We start from the raw sequence: 22,649 nt of genomic DNA, 5'->3' as shown, positions 1-22,649 counted from the left end.
CTTCAGAGGGTGTTTACCAGGGTGGAGCACCAGCAGTTGCATCACTAGTTACGATGGAAATGTTGGTCAATCTTTAAGCCTTACGTACTTCTCTTGTAACCTTCCCGGTAAAGTGGGTATCATTGTCGCTAGACAGGTTCCAAGGGATAGGTGAAGGGGCAGGTAGTGCTGAGGAGGCAAAGAGGCTACAGAAGGACTTAGACAAATTAGGAGAATGGGTAAAGAGGTGGCAGATTGAATACAGTGTAGGGAAGTGTATGGCCATGCACTTTGGTAAAAAGAATAGAAGTCAGATTATTTTCTAAACTGTTTTCCAATCCGAGGTGCAGGATCCCCTAAAGGTTAATTTGCAGGTTGACTCGATGATGAGGAAGGTGAATGCAATGTTAGCATTCATTTCAAGTGGACGAGAATATAAAAGTGAGGATGTAACACTGAGGCTGTATAAGGCACTGGTGAGGCCCCACTTGGAGTACTGTGAAAAGTTTTGGGCCCCTTATTTAAGAAAGGATGTGCTGACATTGGAGAGGATTCAGAGGAGGTTCACAAGAATGATTTTGGGACTGAAAGAGTTATCAGATGAGCAGCGATTGAAGGCTGTGGGCATATACCCACTGGAATTTAGAAGAATGTTGGGAGGGGAATCTCATTGAAACCTATCGACTGTTAAAAGGCCTAGATAGAGTGGATATTGAGAGGATGTTTCCTTTCGCAGGAGTGTTTAGGACCAGAGGGCACAACCTCAAAGTAGAGGGACATCCATTTAGAACAGAGACAAGGAGGAATTTCTCAAGCCATGGTGAATCTGTGGAACTTGTTGCCACAGGCAGCTGTGGAGGCCAGGTCATTGGGTACATTTAAGGCAAAGGTTGATAGGTTGATTAGTTAGGGTGTGAAAAGTTATAGGGCAGGAGAATGGGGCTAAGAGGAAAATGGATCAGCAATGATGAAATGGTGGAGCAGACTCAATGGGCCAAATGGTCTAATTCTGCTCCTATGTTTTGCAGTCATATAAATCCCAAACCTTGGGATGATTTCCTTCAAGAAATATTTAGCTACTGTAACTGCATCATTCTTTCTACAAGGAAATGCTTCAAACCTTTGTGATAAATATCAATAATGACCAATACATACTTACATTTTTCACACAAAAGCAATTCTATAAAATCATCTGTAAATGCAAGAATGGCCCATCAGAGGGTGGTGTACGAGATCCTTCTACCTTCACTAGTTTCATATCATACATTGCTCACAAACTTGATTTTCAGCTCACGATAAACCAGGGGCATACTATGTTCAATTTATGTGATCTATCAATCCCTTCTTCAGCCTTCAGGGAAAGAGGGTACTATGCTCTGCAGGACAGTGGAGCATTTGGGATAATGGTGTCTTTACGTGGCTCAGCTGTGAGCATCTTACCCATTTCATTTGGCTGGAGGGTCCAAGGTTGCGATGAGACTTTGGAGAGTAAAGGTCCAACATCAGCATTGAAGAACAACCCTCCTACAACTTCCTGTTCAAAGGTTGCCTCTGCTCATAATGTACTAAGGACTGATAAAAGAAAGCTCTTATCTCCTTCCAATCGCCACCTGCTCCATCCATTCATTTCCAGGACTTTTTGTCGTGGCAGTTCTCGTAGACCCTTGACCATTGGTCCAAAGTCCTTTGTTGCCTTTCCTCTGGAAACTGCTAGAGTTAGGTGGGGTCCCTGTGGGGAAGTCACACTGCCGTCGCAATGCCAGAATCACCCATGTATGTTCAGAAGTGTATAGAACAATCTCCTTACCAATATAGGGGTCCAATTTCTACTGAATAAAATGGTCATTTTCAGAGGAATCATAATAAACTGTACTGTGAAGATAACAGTGCCGCATACTGAGTTATACATCAAAATAGAATCTAGAGAAGTCTCTGGAGGCTTTCAAAGCACTCTCGTAACAATGTTCCAAACTCCTTGGTAAGTGGGTAGTGAGTAATTGCCACTTGTATAGAATAGGTTGACTACCACTGAAATAGTATACAGAAATTCACAATGGCTCTCTGGTATACACACATTAAGTCCCGCAGGAGTGAAGGTAACAGTAGCTCACAGTTTACATAATAAATCTCCTCCATATAAGTTTAGAGGTACAGGATCCCGGTTTCCGATGCTACCCTCTACCGGGTCTGATTTTGGGATATTAATAGGCTGTCCTCTGTTCAGGAAGAGCAGAATGCAATTCGGACTGAAAACCATTTACAATAGTACTAATTGTAGGTCCCTTAGCCTGCTCTTTTGGCAGTCCATTTTCTGTGCTATCTTCTGTGTATTTTCCTCTACAGACTCACCTGTACCTTGTACCTTGTGTCTCCATATCTTAAATCAATTCACCTCTTTAGGAAAGGCAACATGTATTGCATCGTATATATTTTAATAAATTTGGAATGGTGGCATGTCCTGTTACATTTTGATGTTTTTGAAAGTGCCGAAATTTAACCTTATAAAATTCGAATCTGTGGCCTAACTATGCCCTCATTAAGGTTTCCAAATCCACAATACTATGTTTGTGACACAAAACAATAGTTTATGTTTCTGAATAGCTTTTTTCAAGCCTGTCTGCAGGTCGGGCAGTTCTTCTACCATGGCCCATAATTCTCCTGCCGTCCAAGGTCAATATACACCCTTTAGTTCCCCATCTGTAATTCTTTCACTGATCCCTTCCCATAATATTAAACATATGCCATGCTGGTGTCCCCTTATTTGGGGTAGGGAAGGACTCCCCTTGTCCCATTATTAGCAGTTCGAGTCGCTCTTCCTCACCCTACTTACCATATTTTCTCTTTCTTTAGTTCACTACAACGTCCTGTAGGGATTACATTTATGAGCTCAGTTTCCACAATTCCTACTGTCATTTACTCCTTTTACTGGTACCAGCATGTCTCTGATGCCTGATCTTAGGTGTCCCTGAGACTCTTACCAGACGGATTTGGTGTGTCTCTGATCCCGTAGGTGGCCCTGACACTCTTACTAGTCAAATCTGCTGTGCCTCTGATGCTATAGGTGTCCCTGACACTCTTACAGGTAAAATCTAATCATTGATACCCATATGTTTCTGGTTGCCATGCCAAGAGTGTCGGAATCGAGAAGAGAGAAACTGTGACAGCAGCACAGATTGCAGTGTATAGAATGGGAACGGGGCAGAACCCCGTATTTGCTTCTCACACAGAACAAAAATCAAACTTACATTTTGGTGATCACTCCTTTGTCAGAATTTCTCCGGGAGGAGACAGCCACCAGAATTCCCCCATGTCAGCTCACGGACCTTTACATGTGATCTCAGTGGGGTGTCCAAGTTATGTCGAGCACCTTTTTGCTATGTCTTATAACAAACAACAAATAACTCAGAGTGGATCAATCATAAGCACATTTATTTAACTTGCTGCAAGGGAAGACTAGCACCACACAAGAGCCAGTGAAAAACAGACAACATAGTCACTCCTTTATATCCAAGTACTGCTTCAGTTCAAGGACACACACAAAATGGTGGAGGAACTCAGCAGCTCAGACAGCATTTACGGAAATGAACAATCAGTGGAGAATTCAGGCCAAGACCCTTCTTCAGGACTGGAAAGGAAGGGGGAAGATGCCAGAATAAAAAGATGAAGGGAAGGGAAGGAGGATAGTTAGAATCTGAATGGTGAAACCAGGTGGGTAGGAAAGTTAAAGGGCTGGAGAGAAGGAATCTGATTGGAGAGAAGAGTTGGAACATAGGAGAAAAAGAAGATGGGGGGGGGGAACCCAGTGGGAAGTAATAGGTAGGTGAGAAGATGGAAAAGGGCAGAGTGGGGCATAGAAGAAGAGGGAAGGGGGAAGGATTTTTTTAAACTAGGAGCAGTTGATCTTCATGCCATCAGTTGGAGGCTACCCAGATGGAATATAAGGTGTTGCTCCTCCACCCTGAAAGAAAAATGTTTGGTGTGTTTGAATGATGGCAGGAATACAAGGATAAATCTATTTAATGACACTGTTTCTGCTATAGACCTTATGCCAGTATCTGAGGATATAGCAAGTGTGTGTAACTGGGAAGTGTATAATAGTACAACAGTGGGGAGTGATCATTTCCCCATTATCTGCACAATGGGAATAGATGTGTATCAGAGGAAAGGTTCTCATATCTCCAGACCGAATTTTAAAAAGGCAAATTGGGATGGATTCAATGATTTATGTGAAAGTAGATTACCTGATCATTTGGCTTTGGAGGATATCAAGTTGAGTAGTAATACCTTGTGCTCTGTACTCAGCTCAATAGCTAAAGAATCAATTCTTAGATTGTTGGGGGATAATAAATGGAGAGCTGTTCTCTGGTGGATGGATGAATGTAAAAAAGCTGCGAAGGAGAAGAACTCCTATTCATCTTTCATACAATATAAAGAGCTCAAGCTATAGTTAGAAAGGTAGCAAGGAGGGCAAAGAAAATGTATTGGTGAATGTACTGTGATAACATTGGGAAAGAGATCCAGGTAGGGGAAGTTCAGGGTCTGATACAGAAAATGGGAGTTAGAAAACTTGAAGCATTACTGGTTTTGTTTGGTGGGGAGAAGGTTGCAGTTACTGACTCTCAAAAAGCAGAATTATTAGCAAGAACATATAGCAATGTATATAATTCAACCAACTTAAGTAAAGAAGAGAAGTCTTATAGAGAAACAGTTTTGGCAAGCAATCCTCAGATTACTGAGAAAAAAGAATGTTCTAGTACCTGCTTGGATGTCAAATTTACATTGTCTGATCTTAAAAGGGCTACTAATGGTGCTGGTCAGACATCACCTGGGAAAGATAATATTTGTTATAATATGTTTACATGGTTATCAGATTTGAAACTTATGTTGGTTTTGAAATTCTTTAATACAATATGGGTTGAATGGCAACTTCCTGCTTCCTGGAAATTAGCGGTTGTTATCCCTATATTGAAACCTGGTTAAGATCAATCAGATCCTTCCAGTTACAGACCTATTTTGCTAACTTCACATGGATGTCCGATAATGGAATGAAGGGTTATAGCAAGTCTTTCTTATTCGGTGGGAAGTATTGGAAAATTAGCTGTATATCAATTTGGATTTCGTAAAGAGAGAATGACTGTGAATTTAGTGTTAAGTCTGGAATCTGATTTTCGTAAGCCCAAGTTAATAAAGAATCAGTGGTAGCAGTTTTCTTTGATGTAGAGAAAGCTTACGATATGTTATGGACGCAAGGATTGCTGCTTGACCTGGAAAAGATGGAAGTAGCTGATAGAATGTTCAACTAGGTTTTAAATTTTTTTTATGCGATAGGAGGATACAAATTAGGGTGGGAACAATATTCTCTAGGGAGTGTGAGATAGAGAATAGTACTCCACAGGGGAGTGTGTGCATTGCCCACTCCTTTTTAGTATGATTGATGATATTTTCTTAAATGTTGGCTCAGACATTTCCAAATCATTATACACTGAGGATGGTGCCAAGTGGAAGAGAGGCAGAAATATAAAATATGGTTATGAAAATGCAGGCAGCTATTAATGAAATAGAGGAGTGGGGACATTGATGGGTATGAAATTTTCTGTTGCAAAGACCCAAGTGGTTTGTTTTTCCAAGAGGAACAATTGATCTCATTAAATATGGTAAGTCTCTTAAAGAAGAGTCAGTGGTAAACTTTCTAGGTGTGTGAATGTACATAAGGCTAAGTTGGAAGGTGCATGTGAATAAAATTCGAGAGATGTGTAAAAAAAAACCTTTAATGTACTGAGGTGCTTAGTTGGGTGTGATTGGGGTGTGAGTAGGAGGTCACTTGAACAAATGTCTATTGCTTTAAGCAGATCTGTCTTTGATCATGGATGTGTTGCTTAGATCAGCTCACCAGCAGTCTTAAAGTCCCTAGATAAGGTTCAGGCTCAAACATTGAGATTATGTTGCGGTGTTATTAAATCATCTCCAGCTTCGGCATCACTGGTAGAAATGGGTGAAGTACCTTTACATCCACACACGTTACACTTAGCACTGGTTTATTGGGTTGGCGTAAGAGGACTTAAAGTTGGTCATCCAGTACTGGCAACATTAGTAGAGTGTTGGGAGCACTGCACTCATAAGATCTTCAGTTTTGGGTGGATGGGCACAAAATCTTGGGCTGTTTAACGTGGATTATGGGCCCAGTGTCATTCCTCCATGGTTTTTCTCTTTGCCTGTGGTTGATTTGAGCCTTCAAGAAAAGATCAAGATGAAGAATGATGACATATTAGTGGCACAGTAAGTTCAGTGATGTTTGAAAGGCCACTATTATAGCTTCTTACATACCTACACAGATGGTTCAAAAGATCCAGTTATAGATCGTTCAGATGTTTCTGCTCCAAAGTTTTATGTGTTTATTAAGATCTTCAGACAAAGTGTCAGTATTCACGTTTGAGATGATTGCTATCACTTTAGCCTTGGAATGAGTCCAAAATTATGCTCTGATTATGTACTTCTGTGCTCTGATTCGTTCGTGGTTTGACATCTACTAAAACAACTATTTCAAATTGTGGGTCAGACATCTTCTTGACTTTGTACAACATCTGTTGAGGCTATGTATCCAGTTCTGATAGGTCTCTGTCCATGTTGGGGTTGACGAAATGAGGTGGCAAACATTTCAGCCAAGCAATCACTTACAATTAAGGATATAAATGTAGTGGTGCTCTTGCATAAAGGGGAGATGAAAGCCATAATTAAAAAGTCTATTCGATCACCATGCCAACAAAGTTGGGATAAGGAAAAGAATTTACAGTATATAAAATTCAGAGGATGGTGGGAATTCAACAAGGTATAAAAGGAAGGAAGGTGTTAAACATACATGTTTACATTTTGGACATATTAAGTTGAATAAGTTCTTGTTCGGAATTAATACGCCTGGTATGGGCATTTGCAGTGAGTGCACTTGTCAAGAAATGGTGCAGCATATATTGTTTGAATGCAGTTCCTATGAGGCGCAAGGGAAACATCTAATTTGTAAATTGAGATCTTTGGGACAGACACAGCTTAGCATGGAAGGTTTGTTAGGGTATCACTGCCGTTGTAATAAGTGCGCATTTGACTTTCTGAAAAGCATTAGACTTTAGTTTTTTGTGGGAGTGTGTACTTTAGTGGGCACATAGTGGGTCTCTTTGCTCCACATTCCAACTCAGTAGGTGGTGGTAAGGCACATTATCAACACATGCAAGAGAGGTGTCGGAAATGGACCAGGTAAATTTGAGGGCAGGGTGGAAATTGGAGGCAAAGTGGATGAAATCAAGGAGTTCAGCATGGGTGCAGGAAGCAGCATGCTGAACTTTGTTCTCAAATGTATCTGGTCCATTTTCGACACATCTCTCCCCTTTCTTGATCTCACTACCTCCAGAGACAGCTTATCCACTGATGTCTATTATAAACCCATGTACTCTCACAGTTATCTGGACCATACCTCGTCCTACCCTGGTTACTTGTGAAAATGCCATCCCCATCTCAGAGTTCCTCCCTCTCCACTGCAGCTGCTCTCAGGACGAGGCTTTTCATTCTAGAACGAAACCGATGTCCTCCTTTTTCAAAGAAAGGGACTTCCCTTCCTCCACCATCAACGCTGCCCTCAACTGCATCTCTTCCATTTCACGCATGTCTGCTCTTACCCCATCTTTCCAGCACCCTACCAGCGATAGGGTTCCTCACCTACCACCACACCAGCTTCTGCGTCCAGCACATAATTCTCCAAAAATTCCACCACCTCCAATGGTATCCCACCACAAAGCACATCTTTCCTTCCTCTCCCCCAACTTTCTGCTTTCTGTAGGGATCGCTCCCTACATGACTCCCTTATCCATTCATCCCTCCCTACTGATCTCCTTCCTGACACTTATCCTTGCAAGCGGAACAAGTGCTACACCTGCCCCTACATCTCCTCCATCACTACCATCCAGAGCTCTAAACAGTCCTTCCAGCTGAGGCAGTACTTCACCTGTGAGGTCTGTTGGGGTCAATTATTGTATCTGGTGCTCACGGTGTGGCCTCCTATATATCGGTGAGACACAAGTAGATTGGGAGACTCCTTTGTCGAGCACCAATGCTCATTCTGGCAGCAAAAGCGAGATCTCCCAGTGGCCACCCATTTTAATTCCACTTCCCATTCCCATTCCAATATGTCCATCCATGGCCTCCTCCACTGTCTTGAGGCCACACTTAGGTTGGAGGGACAACACCTTATATTCCATTTGGGTAGCCTCCAACCTGATGGCATGAACATCAATTTCTCAAACTACAAGTAGTGCTCCCACCCCCCCTTCACCATTTTCCATCTCCTTTTCCCTCTCTCGGCTTATCTCCTTGCCTGCCCATCGCTTCCCTCTGGTGCTCCTCCCCACTTTTCTTTCTTCCACAACCTTCTGTCTCTTTCACCAATCAACTTCCCAGCTCTTTATTTCATCCCTCCCCCTTCAGGTTTCACCCATCACCTTGTGTTTCTCTCTCCCCTCCCCCACACTCCCTAGCTTTTTTCTCCAGTCCTGCCAAATGGTTTCGGCCTGAAATGTTGACTGTACTCTTTTCCTAGATGCTGTCTGCCCTGCTGAGTTCCTCCAGCATTTTGTGTGTGTTGCTTGGATTTCCAGCATCTGCAGATTGTCTCTTGTTTGAAATGTACCTTATGTTGGTCTGCCAGCAGCCATTAAACTTTACAACAAGATGATGAGGGAGGATATCTAAGAAGACTCTTTGAATGAGGCCTTATGGGTAGAGATTAAAAACAAAAAAGGTGTGATGACTTTGCTGGGATTATACAGTCGGCCTCCTAACAGTCAGCAGGAAATGAGAGCAGATAGGGGAATGGAGTTGTCGACACTAAGGTTTTCTTCTTTTCCATTTTTAAGTTGTTAGTTTTGCCCAAGTCTTTTAGTTTAGTTGAATAATTTTTTTTTTCTTTGGGGATGGGGTTTGCTTTTTTTTGTTTTGTTTTTTTTTCTTTTTCATGATTTTTTTTTCCAGTTTTTTTTTGCTTTGTATTATCCGTGGTTAGTTCTGCTTGTTTGGGAGCTTTGTTAATTTACACTACTTGGTTTTGCAATTACTTTTTTTAAGTGTAACAATATATCTCCTACTATTTGTATTATTGCTATGTTTTGTTTCTATATTTTCAAATTAATAAAAAGATTGAAAAAGAAAGGAAATGAGAGCAGATATGTAGACCAATCACAGTCAGATGTAATAGCCATTGGATTGGATGAGGTGGAAACTTTAAAGTCTGCTAGAGAGATTCTATACGTTAGAGTCGAACTAAAGATGAGAAAACACTAATGAAGGAATGAAGCTGGGTAAGTAGATGAAGTTTCATGTTAGCTGGTGAATATTTTGGAGATAGTGACAAAACATCTGTAAATTTCAAGATAGTTGTAGAAAAGGAAAAGGATGGAGTAAAAATTAAGGTTTGGAATTACGGTAAGGCTAATTTCAACAACTGGTAGATATGGTGAAGAAAACATATGGCATGCTTACTTTCACGTGAGATATAAGGTGCAGAAAATAAAAGGTGGGATACTATGTTACAACTTTACAAAATACTGGTTAGCACGGGGTACTGCGTGCAGTTCTGGTTGCTCTGGAGACAACGCAGAGGAAAGATTGCATCAGTTGTTAATTTCCCTGGAGTGAAGAAAGCTGAAGTGTGACCTAATAGAAGTACATAAAATTATAAATGTAGACAATCAGGATCTTTTTTCCTTGATAGGGGTATCAAAATCAAGAGGACAAAGTTAGAAGACAAGAAGAAAGTTTTAAAGGGGATTTGATGCAATTTTTAATGTAAATTTTGATAACCAGATCTCGATTGTCATTAGATACAATCACTATCTAGGGTGACAACCGCGAAAAGAGTGCTGATGACTGGAGAGTCAGTGACAGCCCGGAGAGACGGCAACCTGGGCAGAAAGGGCTGGCAACCCAATCTGTGTCCTCTGAGAGGAGGACCCCACAAAAGCTACAATGAATCTAAGGGAAAGATACCCCCAGGGGTGCCCGAGAGGGGGGGAGAATGAGTACCCCAGTCGGATGGACACAACGACATCAGACCCAGGCAATGAACAAACGACGATGAGGAAGCAGTGTGCATGTGGCAAAACCTGCAAGAACGATCGCGGCCTGAAGATCCACCAAGTGAGGATGAAGTGTTTGGCGGGAACAGGAGCAGCACAACGCGCAGGTGTCCAACCTGGTGAGACGAAGGAGGGGCCAGGCCTGGAGTCACCCCATAGTGCCCGGAACCTCCAAGTGTTGCAAACTAATCCCTCTAACGCGAAGTCTAGCAGGAGGCAGGTCAAATGGCCTGCAGCTAACATGACTTCACTGTGGAAGCAGTTTGATTAAGATGTTAACCAAATTCTGGAGATCACGCCGAAAGGAGGGGTTGATAGGAAGCTGCAAGCCATGCGAGGTGTCTCCTAGTGGAAGTCGGTTGTAGGGGATTCGTAGCCTGGTCCTTAGTTAGAGCCTTCAGCATTTTGGGCATCGAGGGAGAGAGGAAGAGGAGAGCCATCCGCAGTACCACCGATGCGGCAGAGAGGGCCTCAAGATGGCTGTGGCTCAAAAGAGGGGAGCCATGGAGTCATAAGTAGCTAGCCATCTGGACACAAGCTGGGGTCTGATCAGCCCCGGCTGGGTCACCTGGAGGAGGTTGTATGATGTTGAAAGACCCGAAACACCCGATGATTCCAGGAACATCACTGAAGATGTGTCCAGAAGCATCAATAGATGAATGTACACAGAGACAATTACACAGGCACTTAAATAGGTAAAACATTGAAGGATTATGAACAATAGGATTAATAGGCAAATAGGATTAAGGTAGATGAGCAAAGGTAATAGCATGGCCACGTTGGGTCTAAGAACCTGATTCTATGTCATACAACCCAGTGAATATATCTTTTATATACGTATTTACATTATAAACACTGTAGTCATTTAATGAAGCATGTCCCTTTAAGAATACATAATCACCCATACCCTCGTGACGTCACAACATCTGTACGAGGACCCTTTTTGGTGCTATAGAATATGCCTATATTGGATGTTAAATTTTTGTACGGCGCAGTAAATATTTAACAACTATCCAAACCGACTCCAAATACAATAATTCGGGCATATTGCATTGGAAGCAACTGCATGGTTATAGAGAAAGAGCATAAGGTCGGGATTAATAACTCAGAGTTAACGGTCGGTAATTGGCGCCAAAATTCAAAGTGAGCGGAAGGCGCTCGAGTGGCGCTGCAGGTTCGGCTGAGACCGACAAATCGGAAATAAATCGTGAGATAAAACTTGGATCGGTAACACACAGCCACAAGGGAGGATGTACATTAAGTCGATAATCATTGACGGCTTCAAGTCGTACGCGCAGAGGACGGAGATCAACGGCTTTGACCCTCTCTTCAACGCTATTACCGGTCTGAACGGCAGCGGCAAATCCAACATCTTGGACTCCATCTGCTTCCTGCTGGGCATCAGCAACCTGTCGCAGGTCAGTGTCAGACCATACCTCTTCTCTGATCTCTCCCCTCAACACCGGCCACCTGGCATCAGTCGGCTGTCTGAAACCGTGGCCTCAACAAACCCATGCCGTAGCACCTCTCATGTTTTGTTAAAAAAATAAACATCCAGAGTGGTTCATAACTGCAGAAGAACCCACGCAGTCCTTCGTAGCAGAGTTGTCCATCAAATCACTTAAAATACGTTATCAACGCAATACTTTTTGTTGGACTTGCCGTGCAGAGGTTGGGTTATTTGCAGTTCACTGGAACCAGAGATCTTGGATCACCTTGAGGTTCTGCAAACAAAAGGTTTGTTGTTGTATGGCCAGGCAGATGCTACGTTCGCTCAACACATCGAAAGTAAACTTCATGGATTTCTATGGTGTTCTTAAAAATGTTGCACCCTTTTTCTAAGGAAAATTGATCAATCAAAATGTTTAACTAATCAAGAGCAAGAAATTGTAAAGTGCTATGTGAACATCAGGCATTTTATTGTGAAAATCTAAATATATTTATTGAACAAAAATGAACTGGTAAAGTAATTATTTATCAGTAAATCAATCCTGATGAAGGGTCTCGGCCTGGACTGCTTACTCTTTTCCATAGATGCTGCCTGGCCTATTGGGTTCCTCCAGCATTTTGTTTGTGTTCCTTTGATTTATTATTGTCACATGTACTGAGGTACAGTGCAAAACTTGTCTTGCAAACCAACCATATAGATCAATTCATTATGCAGTGCTATGAGGGAAAACAATACTGGAGTAAATTGTTACATTGCAGTGCAGGTAGACAGTAAGGATTGTGAGGATATGAGTCCATCTCATTGTGCCAGGGATTCATTCAATAGCCTTACGCCAGTGGGATAGAAGCTGTCCTTGAGCCTGATGATACATACTTTCAGGTTTCTGTCTGATTGGAGATGAGAAAGGAGTTGTCTGGGGTGGGTGAGATCTTTGATTATGCTGGCTGCTTTACAGAGGCAGCAAGAGGAATAGATAGCCTGTGGAGGATGTGGGACCTAATTTTAGTGATGTGCTGAGTTGTGGCCATAAATCACTGCCGTTTCTTGCAGTCATGAACAGAGTAATTGTTCTGCCAAGTCGTGATGCATCCGGATAGGATCCTTTCCATGGTGAATCATTAAAATTTGGTGACTGTCCTTTGAGGAAGGGAAATACTGGAAATACCCTGGAGTGGTTCAGGCAATATTGGTAGAGAGGGAAGCAGAATAAAGGTTTCTGGTTGATGACCTCCCTCAGTGAGAAAGATGGATACAAAACTAGTTTTAAATTATAGAGAAAGAAGGGCAGGAAGAACAAAAGTGAAGGTTTATGGTGGGATGAAATGCAATTGTGTAATGTGGTCATGTCATCAGCTGAATGATGGTATTAAAGGTGGATTCGGAAAAGCTATAAATGGGAGTAACAAATGAAACGATGGAAGAAAAAGTATTAGACAAAGAAATGGATGTTGGGTGCAGGAGTGGAATACTGATTACCTGGAGTTGTTTAATCCTGGGTGCTGGAACACTGTTGAGTCAGAGTAGGAGGTTAGTGTGGGAGTGAGATGGAGCATTAAAATGGCAAGCAAACATGAAGATCAGGCAACACACACAAAAATTGCTGGTGAACGCAGCAGGCCAGGCAGCATCTATGGGAAGAGGCACATTCGACGTTTTGGGCCGAGACCCTTCGTCAGGACTAACTGTAAGAAGAGATAGTAAGAGATTTGAAAGTGGGAGGGGGAGATCTGAAATGATAGGAGAAGACGGGGGGGTGGAGCTAAGAGCTGGAAAGTTGATTGGCAAAAGGGATACGAGGCTGGAGAAGGGAGAGGATCATGGGACGGGAGGCCTAGGGAGAAAGAATGGGGGAGGGGGGAAGCCCAGAGGATAGGCAAGGAGTTTAGTGAGAGGGACAGAGGGAGAAAAAGGAGAGAGAGAGAGAGAGAGAAAAAAAAATTAATAATAAATAAATAACCGATGGGGTACAAAGGGGAGATGGGGCATTAACAGAAGTTAGAGAAGTCAGTGTTCATGCCATCAGGTTGGAGGTTACCCAGATCCTCCAGCCTGAGTGTGGCTTCATCTTGACAGTAGAGGAGGCCGTGGATAGACATATCAGAATGGGAATGGGACGTGGAATTAAAATGTGTGGCTACTGGGAGATCTTGCTTTCTCTGGCGGACAGAGCGTAGGTGTTCAGCAAAACGGTCTCCCGGCCTGCGTTGGGTCTTGCCAATATATAGAAGGCTGCATCGGGAGCGACGGACGCAGTATATCACCCCAGCTGACTCACAGGTGACGTGTTGCCTCACCTTGAAGGACTGTCTGGGGCCCCGAATGGTGGTGAAGGAGGAAGTGTAAGGGCATGTGTAGCACTTGTTCCACTTACAAGGATAAGTGCCGGGAGGGAGATCGGTGGGGAGGGATGGGGGGGACGAATGGACAAGGGAGTCGTGTAGGGAGCGATTCCTGCATATAGCGGGGGGCGGGGAGGGAAAGATGTGCTTGGTGGTGGGATCCCGTTGGAGTTGGCGGAAGTTACGGAGAATTATATGATGGACCCAGAGGCTGGTGGGGTGGTGGGTGAGGACAAGGGGAACCCTATTCCTAGTCAGGGTTGTTCTTTTGAAATTGAACAAAAATGTTCTGTAAAGTGATCTGTTTTGTTTTCTTTCCTTATTGTGAAGTAAACTACACTGTGAACACCCATTAGTACATTAAAGTAGAAGAATTACGAGGAAATCAATATTTGGGTTGCCAGCCTTTGAGATGAGAGCAATTGAAAGGGCAGATATTGCAGCTTCTGTGGTTGCTTGGGAAGATGTGATGAAAATGGGAATGACAGAAATAGAGCAGGGGAGCACAAAGTGCTGAGGTGACACTGCTTGTTCCCAAACTAGTAATCCAGACATCTAGTGTACTAATTCAGTGATGCAGGTTCAGTTCCCAACTAGATAACTGCGGAATTTAAATCAATTTTGTTTTAAAAATCTGTCGTAGTTAATGATGATTATGCTTGATTATTGTAAAAACCTGTCTAATTCAGCCAATCCTAGTGCAGGATATTACGCTGTCCCTGTGTGCTCTACGAGTGATTTTGGTTCTTTTGAAATGAGCTATAAAGTCAATCGCTATCTTAATGCACCTGGATAGTCAGCACTAATATTCTCACTAAATTTGGATCAGCAGGAAATCGCCCTTGCAATATCTGCGGACTGCTGTCCAAATAACAAAAAATCTTGGTAAATCTCAGTGGGTCAGGCAACATCCATGGAAAGAAAGATAATGTTTTGGATGTATAGCCCTGTGTCAGAATTGAAAAATGTAACTGCTGTCTGAACTTCTGAGATTTTCCAGCATTTCCTGTTCCTGTTTCAGATGTTCAGCATTTTTTTCTTTGATGTTCATTAGCCTAGTAGTAGTCTGACATATTCTTCCCTTGCAACCATGCCTTACTATGATCCGCTGGCAGGACAGACATAGTAGAAGTGGCATGTAGGAAGGAGGGATTTGTATAGAGACTCCACATCCATGAATTCTTATAGCATCAGGTCAAGCAAAGAAACAATCAGCACTGTAGACTTGTTCTGCTGTTAGATTTTCATCAGCAACAATCTTCACAAGCTCATGAATAAGTTTCCCTACTGCTTCATGATCAGCAGATGCTTTATATCTAAAAGTTTTAAAATCTTTAAAATTTGAATGCTGCATCTTTAAAATTTTTGCAACCAGCCTGTTGAGTACTCATAACTACCTTAAATTTTCAGTTCACCATGATAGATCTTTGCTTGTTTTATGATCAGCATACCGTTAGTGGCATATGTTTGCTCTGACACAGCTGAATCCATTTTTTCAATGCACAATTGAGATCTTCAATTTTCACTTTATGCAGTGTTTTTCTATTTTTTGTTAACTTCTGTGCATTACATACATGAGGTCACTTCTCAGAACAGTCTGTGGTATGCAGAGATGTGCGCATCACTCAGAAACCTTCCCAGCACCTTGTGAAATTATCCATTTGTGACATCATGTCAGGGTTCAAAACTTGGAGGTTTTCGTATTTTGGAATTTCAGATGAAGTTCTCAACCTGTACCATGAAAGGATGTGTCAGATACAACATGGCAACTGGGGAATGGATTGAAGCTCTTGTAGGAAGCAAGGTAGAAAGAAATGTTTTCAAGGTAGCTTTGGGCTTTTAGTGGAAACTGGTTTTGAGCTACCCCTTGAAATGAATGTAGTGACTTTGTGGAAACTGGTGGCAGAGGTAATGAAATTATTGATTTTGGTTTAACAGTAGAAAGTTTCTCATAACACTAGAAATTGACAGTCTAGCAAAGGAGTTGCGGAAGGGTGACTGAATAGGACTGAAAGAGTATACAAATTGGAATACACTCACAACAGTTTTGTATCGTTACACACAAATCTTTCAATTTTACCAACAATTCCAAAATAACAGCACTTTTCTTATTTAAAAATATATGAAATGTGATTTGAAAGGGAATGTGAAATAAATTTAATGTTTCAGTTTGATAGCCCTTCATGAAAGTCACTGTTAGCTTAAACAAAATGGGTATTGGTCTAGGTATGTCTGTCTCCAAACCCCATTGTTATTTTTAGTGACATATTGTTAGATTGTATTTTCACTAGTGATTAGGCTTGTAGTTTATAATTTAAAATATTCATATACCAGCTAATCTTTATCAATTTTACAATTAATAAAGCCTCAAATTTAAATATCAAGAGTTGAGCTTGTGTAAAAACACATGTTGGGCTGCAACTGGAGTATTTGAATTAATTCTGTTCACTGCACTTTGGAAAGGGTGTGAAGGTCCTGGAGATTTCCCCGATAAAAGTGTACAAAAGATTGGTTAGAGCAGTTCCAGAGAGAAGAGCTTCCAGCTACTGTACAACATTAGAATGTAGAAGCTGGGAATGGTTCTTGAAACAATGAATGTTGAGAGGAAATTTGGTAGGTACAAGATCTTGAGGAGTTTAGGTAAAGTTAATAGAAGGAAGCTATTCCCATCAGCAGGTTGTTCAAGGAACAAGAAATTTGGACTTGAAGGAATGGCCAAAAGATATTGGGGATGCAAGGGGAAAAAACACTCCATGAAAAATTACTCAATGGAATTTGCTGCATGTTTAGGAGAGTAGAAATGGAATTGATAAGGACTTCAAAATGTAATCTAATAGGCCTTTGAGAGAAGATAACTTTTTTGCATTGGACACATGTTTAATTAGAACAATATGCAATCCAAATGATATGCTTTTACTTTTGAAATGGTTTGAATGTTGACATTTTCATGGGATATCTTTGTTTTCTGCTACTAGGTGCGAGCATCAAACCTTCAGGATTTGGTCTATAAAAATGGACAAGCAGGGATTACGAAAGCCACTGTTTCAATTACCTTTGACAACAGTGACAAAAAACAGAGTCCTTTGGGCTTTGAGACTCATGATGAAATTACAGTTTCAAGACAGGTACTTTTTAATCTATTTTTTGAAAGATATGATTTAATTTCATAATTCTAAGAGCTTGAGTATTTTTAAAGAAATAAGCAAGGTTAAAGTTAATATGGTCAATTGTTAGAAAGATTTTAATGAAATAATTCCTTTGTCCTTTTTTTTTTCTATGCCCATTTTTTGAGTTCTTGGTTTGGAATCTTACTGTTTTGAGTTAATAGCACAGGAAAAATAATTAATTTTATAGAAGCTGCAATATGCATCTTAATATCTAACCAATTATGGTTGTGCAGTTAGTGTGGGTGGTTGCTGGATTTTAATTTGATCCAGCACAATTTGGTAATTGATTGAAATTCAAAAAATATCATTGCAAACCTCTGCTAATCTGCTTCATGGACCTTTATCTGAATTTTTGTTTACTTTATGCAGATAATTATAGTGAATGTATAGCTTTTAACTATGACTGGAAGGAGATTAATTGGAACAGGTTGCCCAAAATGTATGTTCTTCTCGTTTGAAGGGCAACCAAACGTGTATGGGGTTTGTTAAACAAAGCAAACTTAATTTCATTTTGCATTGTAGACATGGAGAATTAAGTTCTTCATTTTTGTCTGAAAAGGTTTTTTTTCTCTCCTTTCTCTCAATCCATTAATGCTTGTTTGCTAAAGGTGCTTTAGCTTTGTACAAAGCAAAGAAAAATGAATTTTCCCTAAAAATGAGCAATTTGTCTCAGGAATGGAAGAACACGTGTTTAACATGTGTTAATTGTAGCAAGATGATGCTGGTGAACTACGGCGATGTTCTGCTGGATACGTGCAATACTTCTAAATACATCTCTCTTGAATTACTCTCATTGCAATCTGCAGCATGTAAATTCCTATAAGCAATGTACTTTTAAATCAACTCATGATCTACGGATTTCATGATCTTCTGAAGGACCTGGCGGATCAAGCAGGTATGGCACTTTAAACGGATGAAGATTCATCGACAGAACTAGAAGTGAGGCAGGATGAGTGGACTCCAAACCAGGCTGAAATGCAGAGGGATGAGACTCCCTTTTACCTGAATTTTGTTAGCAAATGTGCAGACTCCAGACAACAAAATTGAGAACCTGAGGCTAAAATTGCTGTATTGGAAGGAAATGAGAAATTATTGTGTTCTATGGTTGAACAAGATGTGTCTTACTCTTAACACACCAAATATGGTGATGTCATACTCAAAGGCTTCTTGATTCACAGACTGGACCGAACTGCTGATTCAGAACAGGCAAAAGGTGGAGGTGTGTGTTTCATGATAAACTCCCGGTAGTGCTCTCATGTGGTGATTTTGTTGAACTTGTGTTTCCCTGACCTTGAACACCTAATGGTCAAATGCATCCATTCTATTTACCTAGGGAGGTCTCCATAATCCTGACTGCAGTTTACAAACCACTGGAGGTTGAGTATAAGCAAGCGCTTGAGATACTGCATGATGCTGTCTCCAAATAGGAAACAGTTCATTCTAACGCATTTCAAATCATAATCGGGGACTTCAACCAGGCTTGTCTGAAGAAAACCCTACCTAATTACTATCAGCGTATAACCTGTAGCTTCAGAGGTTGCAACACACTTGACCACTGTATACTAAGATAAAGAATGCCTACTGTTCCATGCCCAGTCTGCATTTCAGTGGATCGGATCACTTGGCTGTCCTTCTACCTGCATACATGTAGAGGCTAAAGAACAAAGCTCCAGAGGTTAGGTCAAACACAGGGCTGGTTGCGTGAGACAGAGGAGTGGCTATGGGATTGATCGAGTTGGTGGACTGGGCTGTGTTCAAGGACTCATCTGTGGATCTGAATGAATACGCCATGGTTGACGTGGACTTTATTAAAACAGTTGTAGACGATGGTGTCCCACAAAATCATTCAGAGTCTTTTCCAACCAAAAGCCCTGGATGAACCATGAGATCTGCGATCTGCAATCTGCTGAGGGCTGGATCAGAGGCATTCAAGTCTGGTGACCAAGAAAGTTGCAAGGGTCCAGATACAATAGCCAGAAAGCCATCTCATGAGTGAAGTGGCAATTCCAGACTAGAATCAACAAAGGATGCTCAACAGGGCTTGAGTACTATCCCCTCTCATAAAGTTAATATAGTTAACAAGTTAACATGGATGACAACAGGGCTTCGCTTCCAGATGAGCTCAATGCCTTCTATACTCATTTTGACTGTCAAAACGTGGAGGAACCATCACAAACTCACAGAGTCCCTGATGATCCTGCGACTTCCATCTCTGAGGCCAATGCATGAGCCCACAAGAAGCATCTGGCCCAACAGGGTACCTGACCAAGTACGAATCAACTGGCTGGAGTGTTCACTGAGGTCCTTACCCTCTTGCTTTGGCAGTGTGAGGTACTCATCTGCTTCAAGCAGGTTTCAATTATACCATTGCCGACGAAGAACATGGTAATCTGCCTCAATGACTATTGTCCTGTAGCTCTTACATCCACAGTGAATAAGTGTTTTTGAGAGGTTGGTGATGAAACATATCAACTCCTGCCTGAGAAGCGACTTGGACCTGCTCCAATTTCTCTACTGGCACAATAGGTGCACAGCAGATGCCATCTCATTGTCTCTTCACTCAACCATGGAACATCTAGACAGCAAAGGTGGATACATCAGGATGTTCTTTATCAGCTACAATTCAGTATTTAATACCATCGTTCCATCAGAACTAATCAACAAGCTTCAAATGGGTCTTTGATTTCCTCACTTGCAGACCCCATTCAGTTTGGATTGGCAACAACATCTGCACAATCTCAAACAAAAGAAAATCTGCAGATGCTGAAAATCTGAGCAACACACAGAAAATGCTGGAGGAACTCAGCAGGCCAGGCATAATCTATGGAAAACAGTACAGTAAGATGTTTCTAGCTGAAACCCTTCAGACCGAAGCATCAACTGTACTCTTATCCATAGATGCTGCCTGGCCTGCCGAGTTCCTTTAGCATTTTGAGTGTGTTCCTCCACAATCTCCATCAGTATGGGTGTACCACAAGGCTTTCTGCTTAGCCTCTTGCTCTACTTGCTATACTGTGTGGCTAAGCACAGTTGCAATGCCATATTCAAGTTTGTTGGTGACACCATTGTCGTAGGCCAAATCAAAGACGGTGATGAATCATCATATAGGAGGAAGTTTGAAAATCTAGTTGAGTGGTACCATAACACCAATCTCCTACTGAATGTCAACAAGGCCAAGGAGCTGATTATAGACTTCAGGAGGAGGAAACCACAGGTCCATCAGCCAATTCTCATTGGAGGATCAGAGATGGAGAGGGTCAGCAACTTTAAATTCTTTGCTGTTATTATCTTGGAGGACCTGTCCTATACCCAGCACGCAAGTGCAGTTTCGAAGAAAGCATGGAAGCACCTGTACTTAGGAGTTTGCAAAGATTCAGCTTGGCATCTAAAACTTTGACAAACTTCTATAGATATATAGTGGAGAGTATATTGACTGGCTGCATCACAGGCTAGTATGGAAACCCCAAAACACCAAATCAACAGCCTAGTATGGAACAGAAAATCTTACAAAAAGTGGTGGATACAGCCCACTCCATCACAGGTAAATCCTTCTCCACCATTGAGTATATTTACATGAGGCATGTTTGCAGGAAAGCAGCATCCATCATCAGGGACCCCACCACCCAGGACATGCTCTTCACTCACTGTTGCCATCAGTAAGAAGGTGTAGGAGCCTCAGGACTCGTCCCACCATAGATGCTATTATTATCCCTCAGGCTCTTGAACCGGGGGGTGGGGGGGCAACTTCACTCAACTTCACTTGCCCCATCATTGTGATGATCCTGCAACCTATGGACTCACTTTCAAGGACTCTTTATCTCATGTTCTAGATATTTATAGCTTATTTATTTTTAATTATTACTCCTTTCATTCTTTCTTGTATTTGCAGTTTGTTGTCATTTGCACACTGGTTGAATGCCCAGGTTTGTGCTTTCTTTCATTGATTTTATTATGGTTATTATTCTATTATGGTTTTACTAAGTATGCCCACAAGAAAATGTATCTCAGGGTTGTATATGGTGACATATATGTACTCTGATAATAAATTTACTTTGAACTTTGGAATGCTCCTAATCTCTCTACAGGTCGTTAAGTACTTCTCAGTCTGGTCACTGTTTGTAATATCGGAAAATGTGGCAGTTGTTTTGTGGAATGCTCAAAATTATTTATAAATAATTTTTATAATCTTCACTTACAAATGGCAAGTTTACTGGGATAACTTGTGTGGAAGGTTAACAGTTAAATTCATTAGGATTTTAGGATACAGTACTGAGAAATGAATTATTTAGTCAATAATCTTAAGCTCATTTGCTTCTTGCATTAGGAACCCTTGAAATGTGTTTTGTACATTGCAATTTAAAAAAGATATTGGATTTAAGGTTGACTATATGGGTAGGTAGTTTAGCACTATTTTTTTTTTTGAAAATTTTCAGGACGGGAATAGAATAGCTGTTTTTAAATATTTTACCTTGCGTGAATGAGGAAAAGATACTGATGTATCCTGCAGTGACCCACGGGGCCAATTTTGAATCACACCATTATGCATGGTTACTGAATAAGATGGCGTAGCTCAGTGCAGTTGATTAGAAACTCAGTAGATGTCTTAGGTTCTACCTGCATACAGCTATGATGTTGTGCACCAAAATGCGCTATGGGTGGGTGGGTGGGTGGGGAACAGAATATCAATGTGTGTAATTATTAATTAGCTTTTCCTTCAATATGCATAATTCTTGATGAAAACATTACGGCAGATGCACTTTTACAAAGTCTTATTTTGAGGAATCAAATTTCAAATAGCATCAAGATTTGAAGTATTACAAAAATATGTTAAGAAACTATGAGGTATTTTTCTAATCCATTAATATAAATAGCTGGATTGATTGACGAATTAGCCATTCTATTGCTATTGCACAATGTTTATGTAAATCAGAGGGTGCTGAGACAGCCTTTTTAGGATTATTGACTAGATTTGTATCCTGACTATTTTTATATTAAGCTACAATTTTTTTAAAGCTACATGTGAAATTATTATGCTCGTTTTAAATGTATTATAAAATATTTATTTCAGGTGATAATTGGTGGGAGAAACAAGTACCTAATTAATGGTGTGAATGCAAACAACACCAGAGTGCAGGATCTTTTCTGTTCAGTTGGTTTGAATGTCAACAATCCTCACTTCCTCATAATGCAGGTTTGTCTGTTTTTGTATATACTGTATATATGCTTTTCACCTAGCAATCTGCTGAGTCAAAAATTGTTTTTTTGATTTATTTAGACTGAAACAAAATCTTGTCAGAATGTGTTAGTATTCACTGTTGTTTTGTTAGACTATTTCCACAAATAAACTCAGCTTCAAGAAGATTTGGAAAGTATGGAGTGCCTTAATTGTGTGAAAAGAATGGGAGAGCTGGACCCAGACGTGGAAACATTGTTCATTTCTGGGCATAAGGATGAGAAGCTGGTTCTATACGGACTGGACGAGTTGATTGGAATTATGATGTGACCCTGAGAATAAATTGCAACAAATGGTATTGGTTTAGTAAACAGGATACAATTGCAGGATACAAGAAGCATTTTTTAATGTATTGAGCTTCTGTTA

At 41.1% G+C, this 22,649-nt stretch overlaps 1 protein-coding gene across 2 annotated transcripts in view; it reads left to right on the top strand.

Moving 5' to 3' along the window:
• smc2 (structural maintenance of chromosomes 2) overlaps window positions 1–22,649 on the top strand; it is a 61,802-nt gene that overhangs the window by 6,583 nt on the left and 32,570 nt on the right. Inside the window, exons 1-3 of one of the 2 annotated variants that reach the window (XM_072258158.1) lie at window positions 11,078–11,512; window positions 16,859–17,008; window positions 22,119–22,241. In XM_072258158.1, the coding sequence (XP_072114259.1) occupies window positions 11,345–11,512; window positions 16,859–17,008; window positions 22,119–22,241 (441 nt within the window). In that variant the 5' untranslated portion in view covers window positions 11,078–11,344. Of the gene's footprint in view, window positions 1–11,077; window positions 11,513–16,858; window positions 17,009–22,118; window positions 22,242–22,649 lie in introns of those variants that run through there. The other variant, XM_072258159.1, reaches the window with a different exon arrangement.

The sequence above is a fragment of the Mobula birostris genome, chromosome 5 (genome assembly GCF_030028105.1).
Source record: "Mobula birostris isolate sMobBir1 chromosome 5, sMobBir1.hap1, whole genome shotgun sequence".
Lineage (NCBI taxonomy): Eukaryota > Metazoa > Chordata > Chondrichthyes > Myliobatiformes > Myliobatidae > Mobula > Mobula birostris.
Note: the sequence above shows the minus strand (reverse complement) of the source record. Positions and strands in the feature narration are given on the sequence as shown.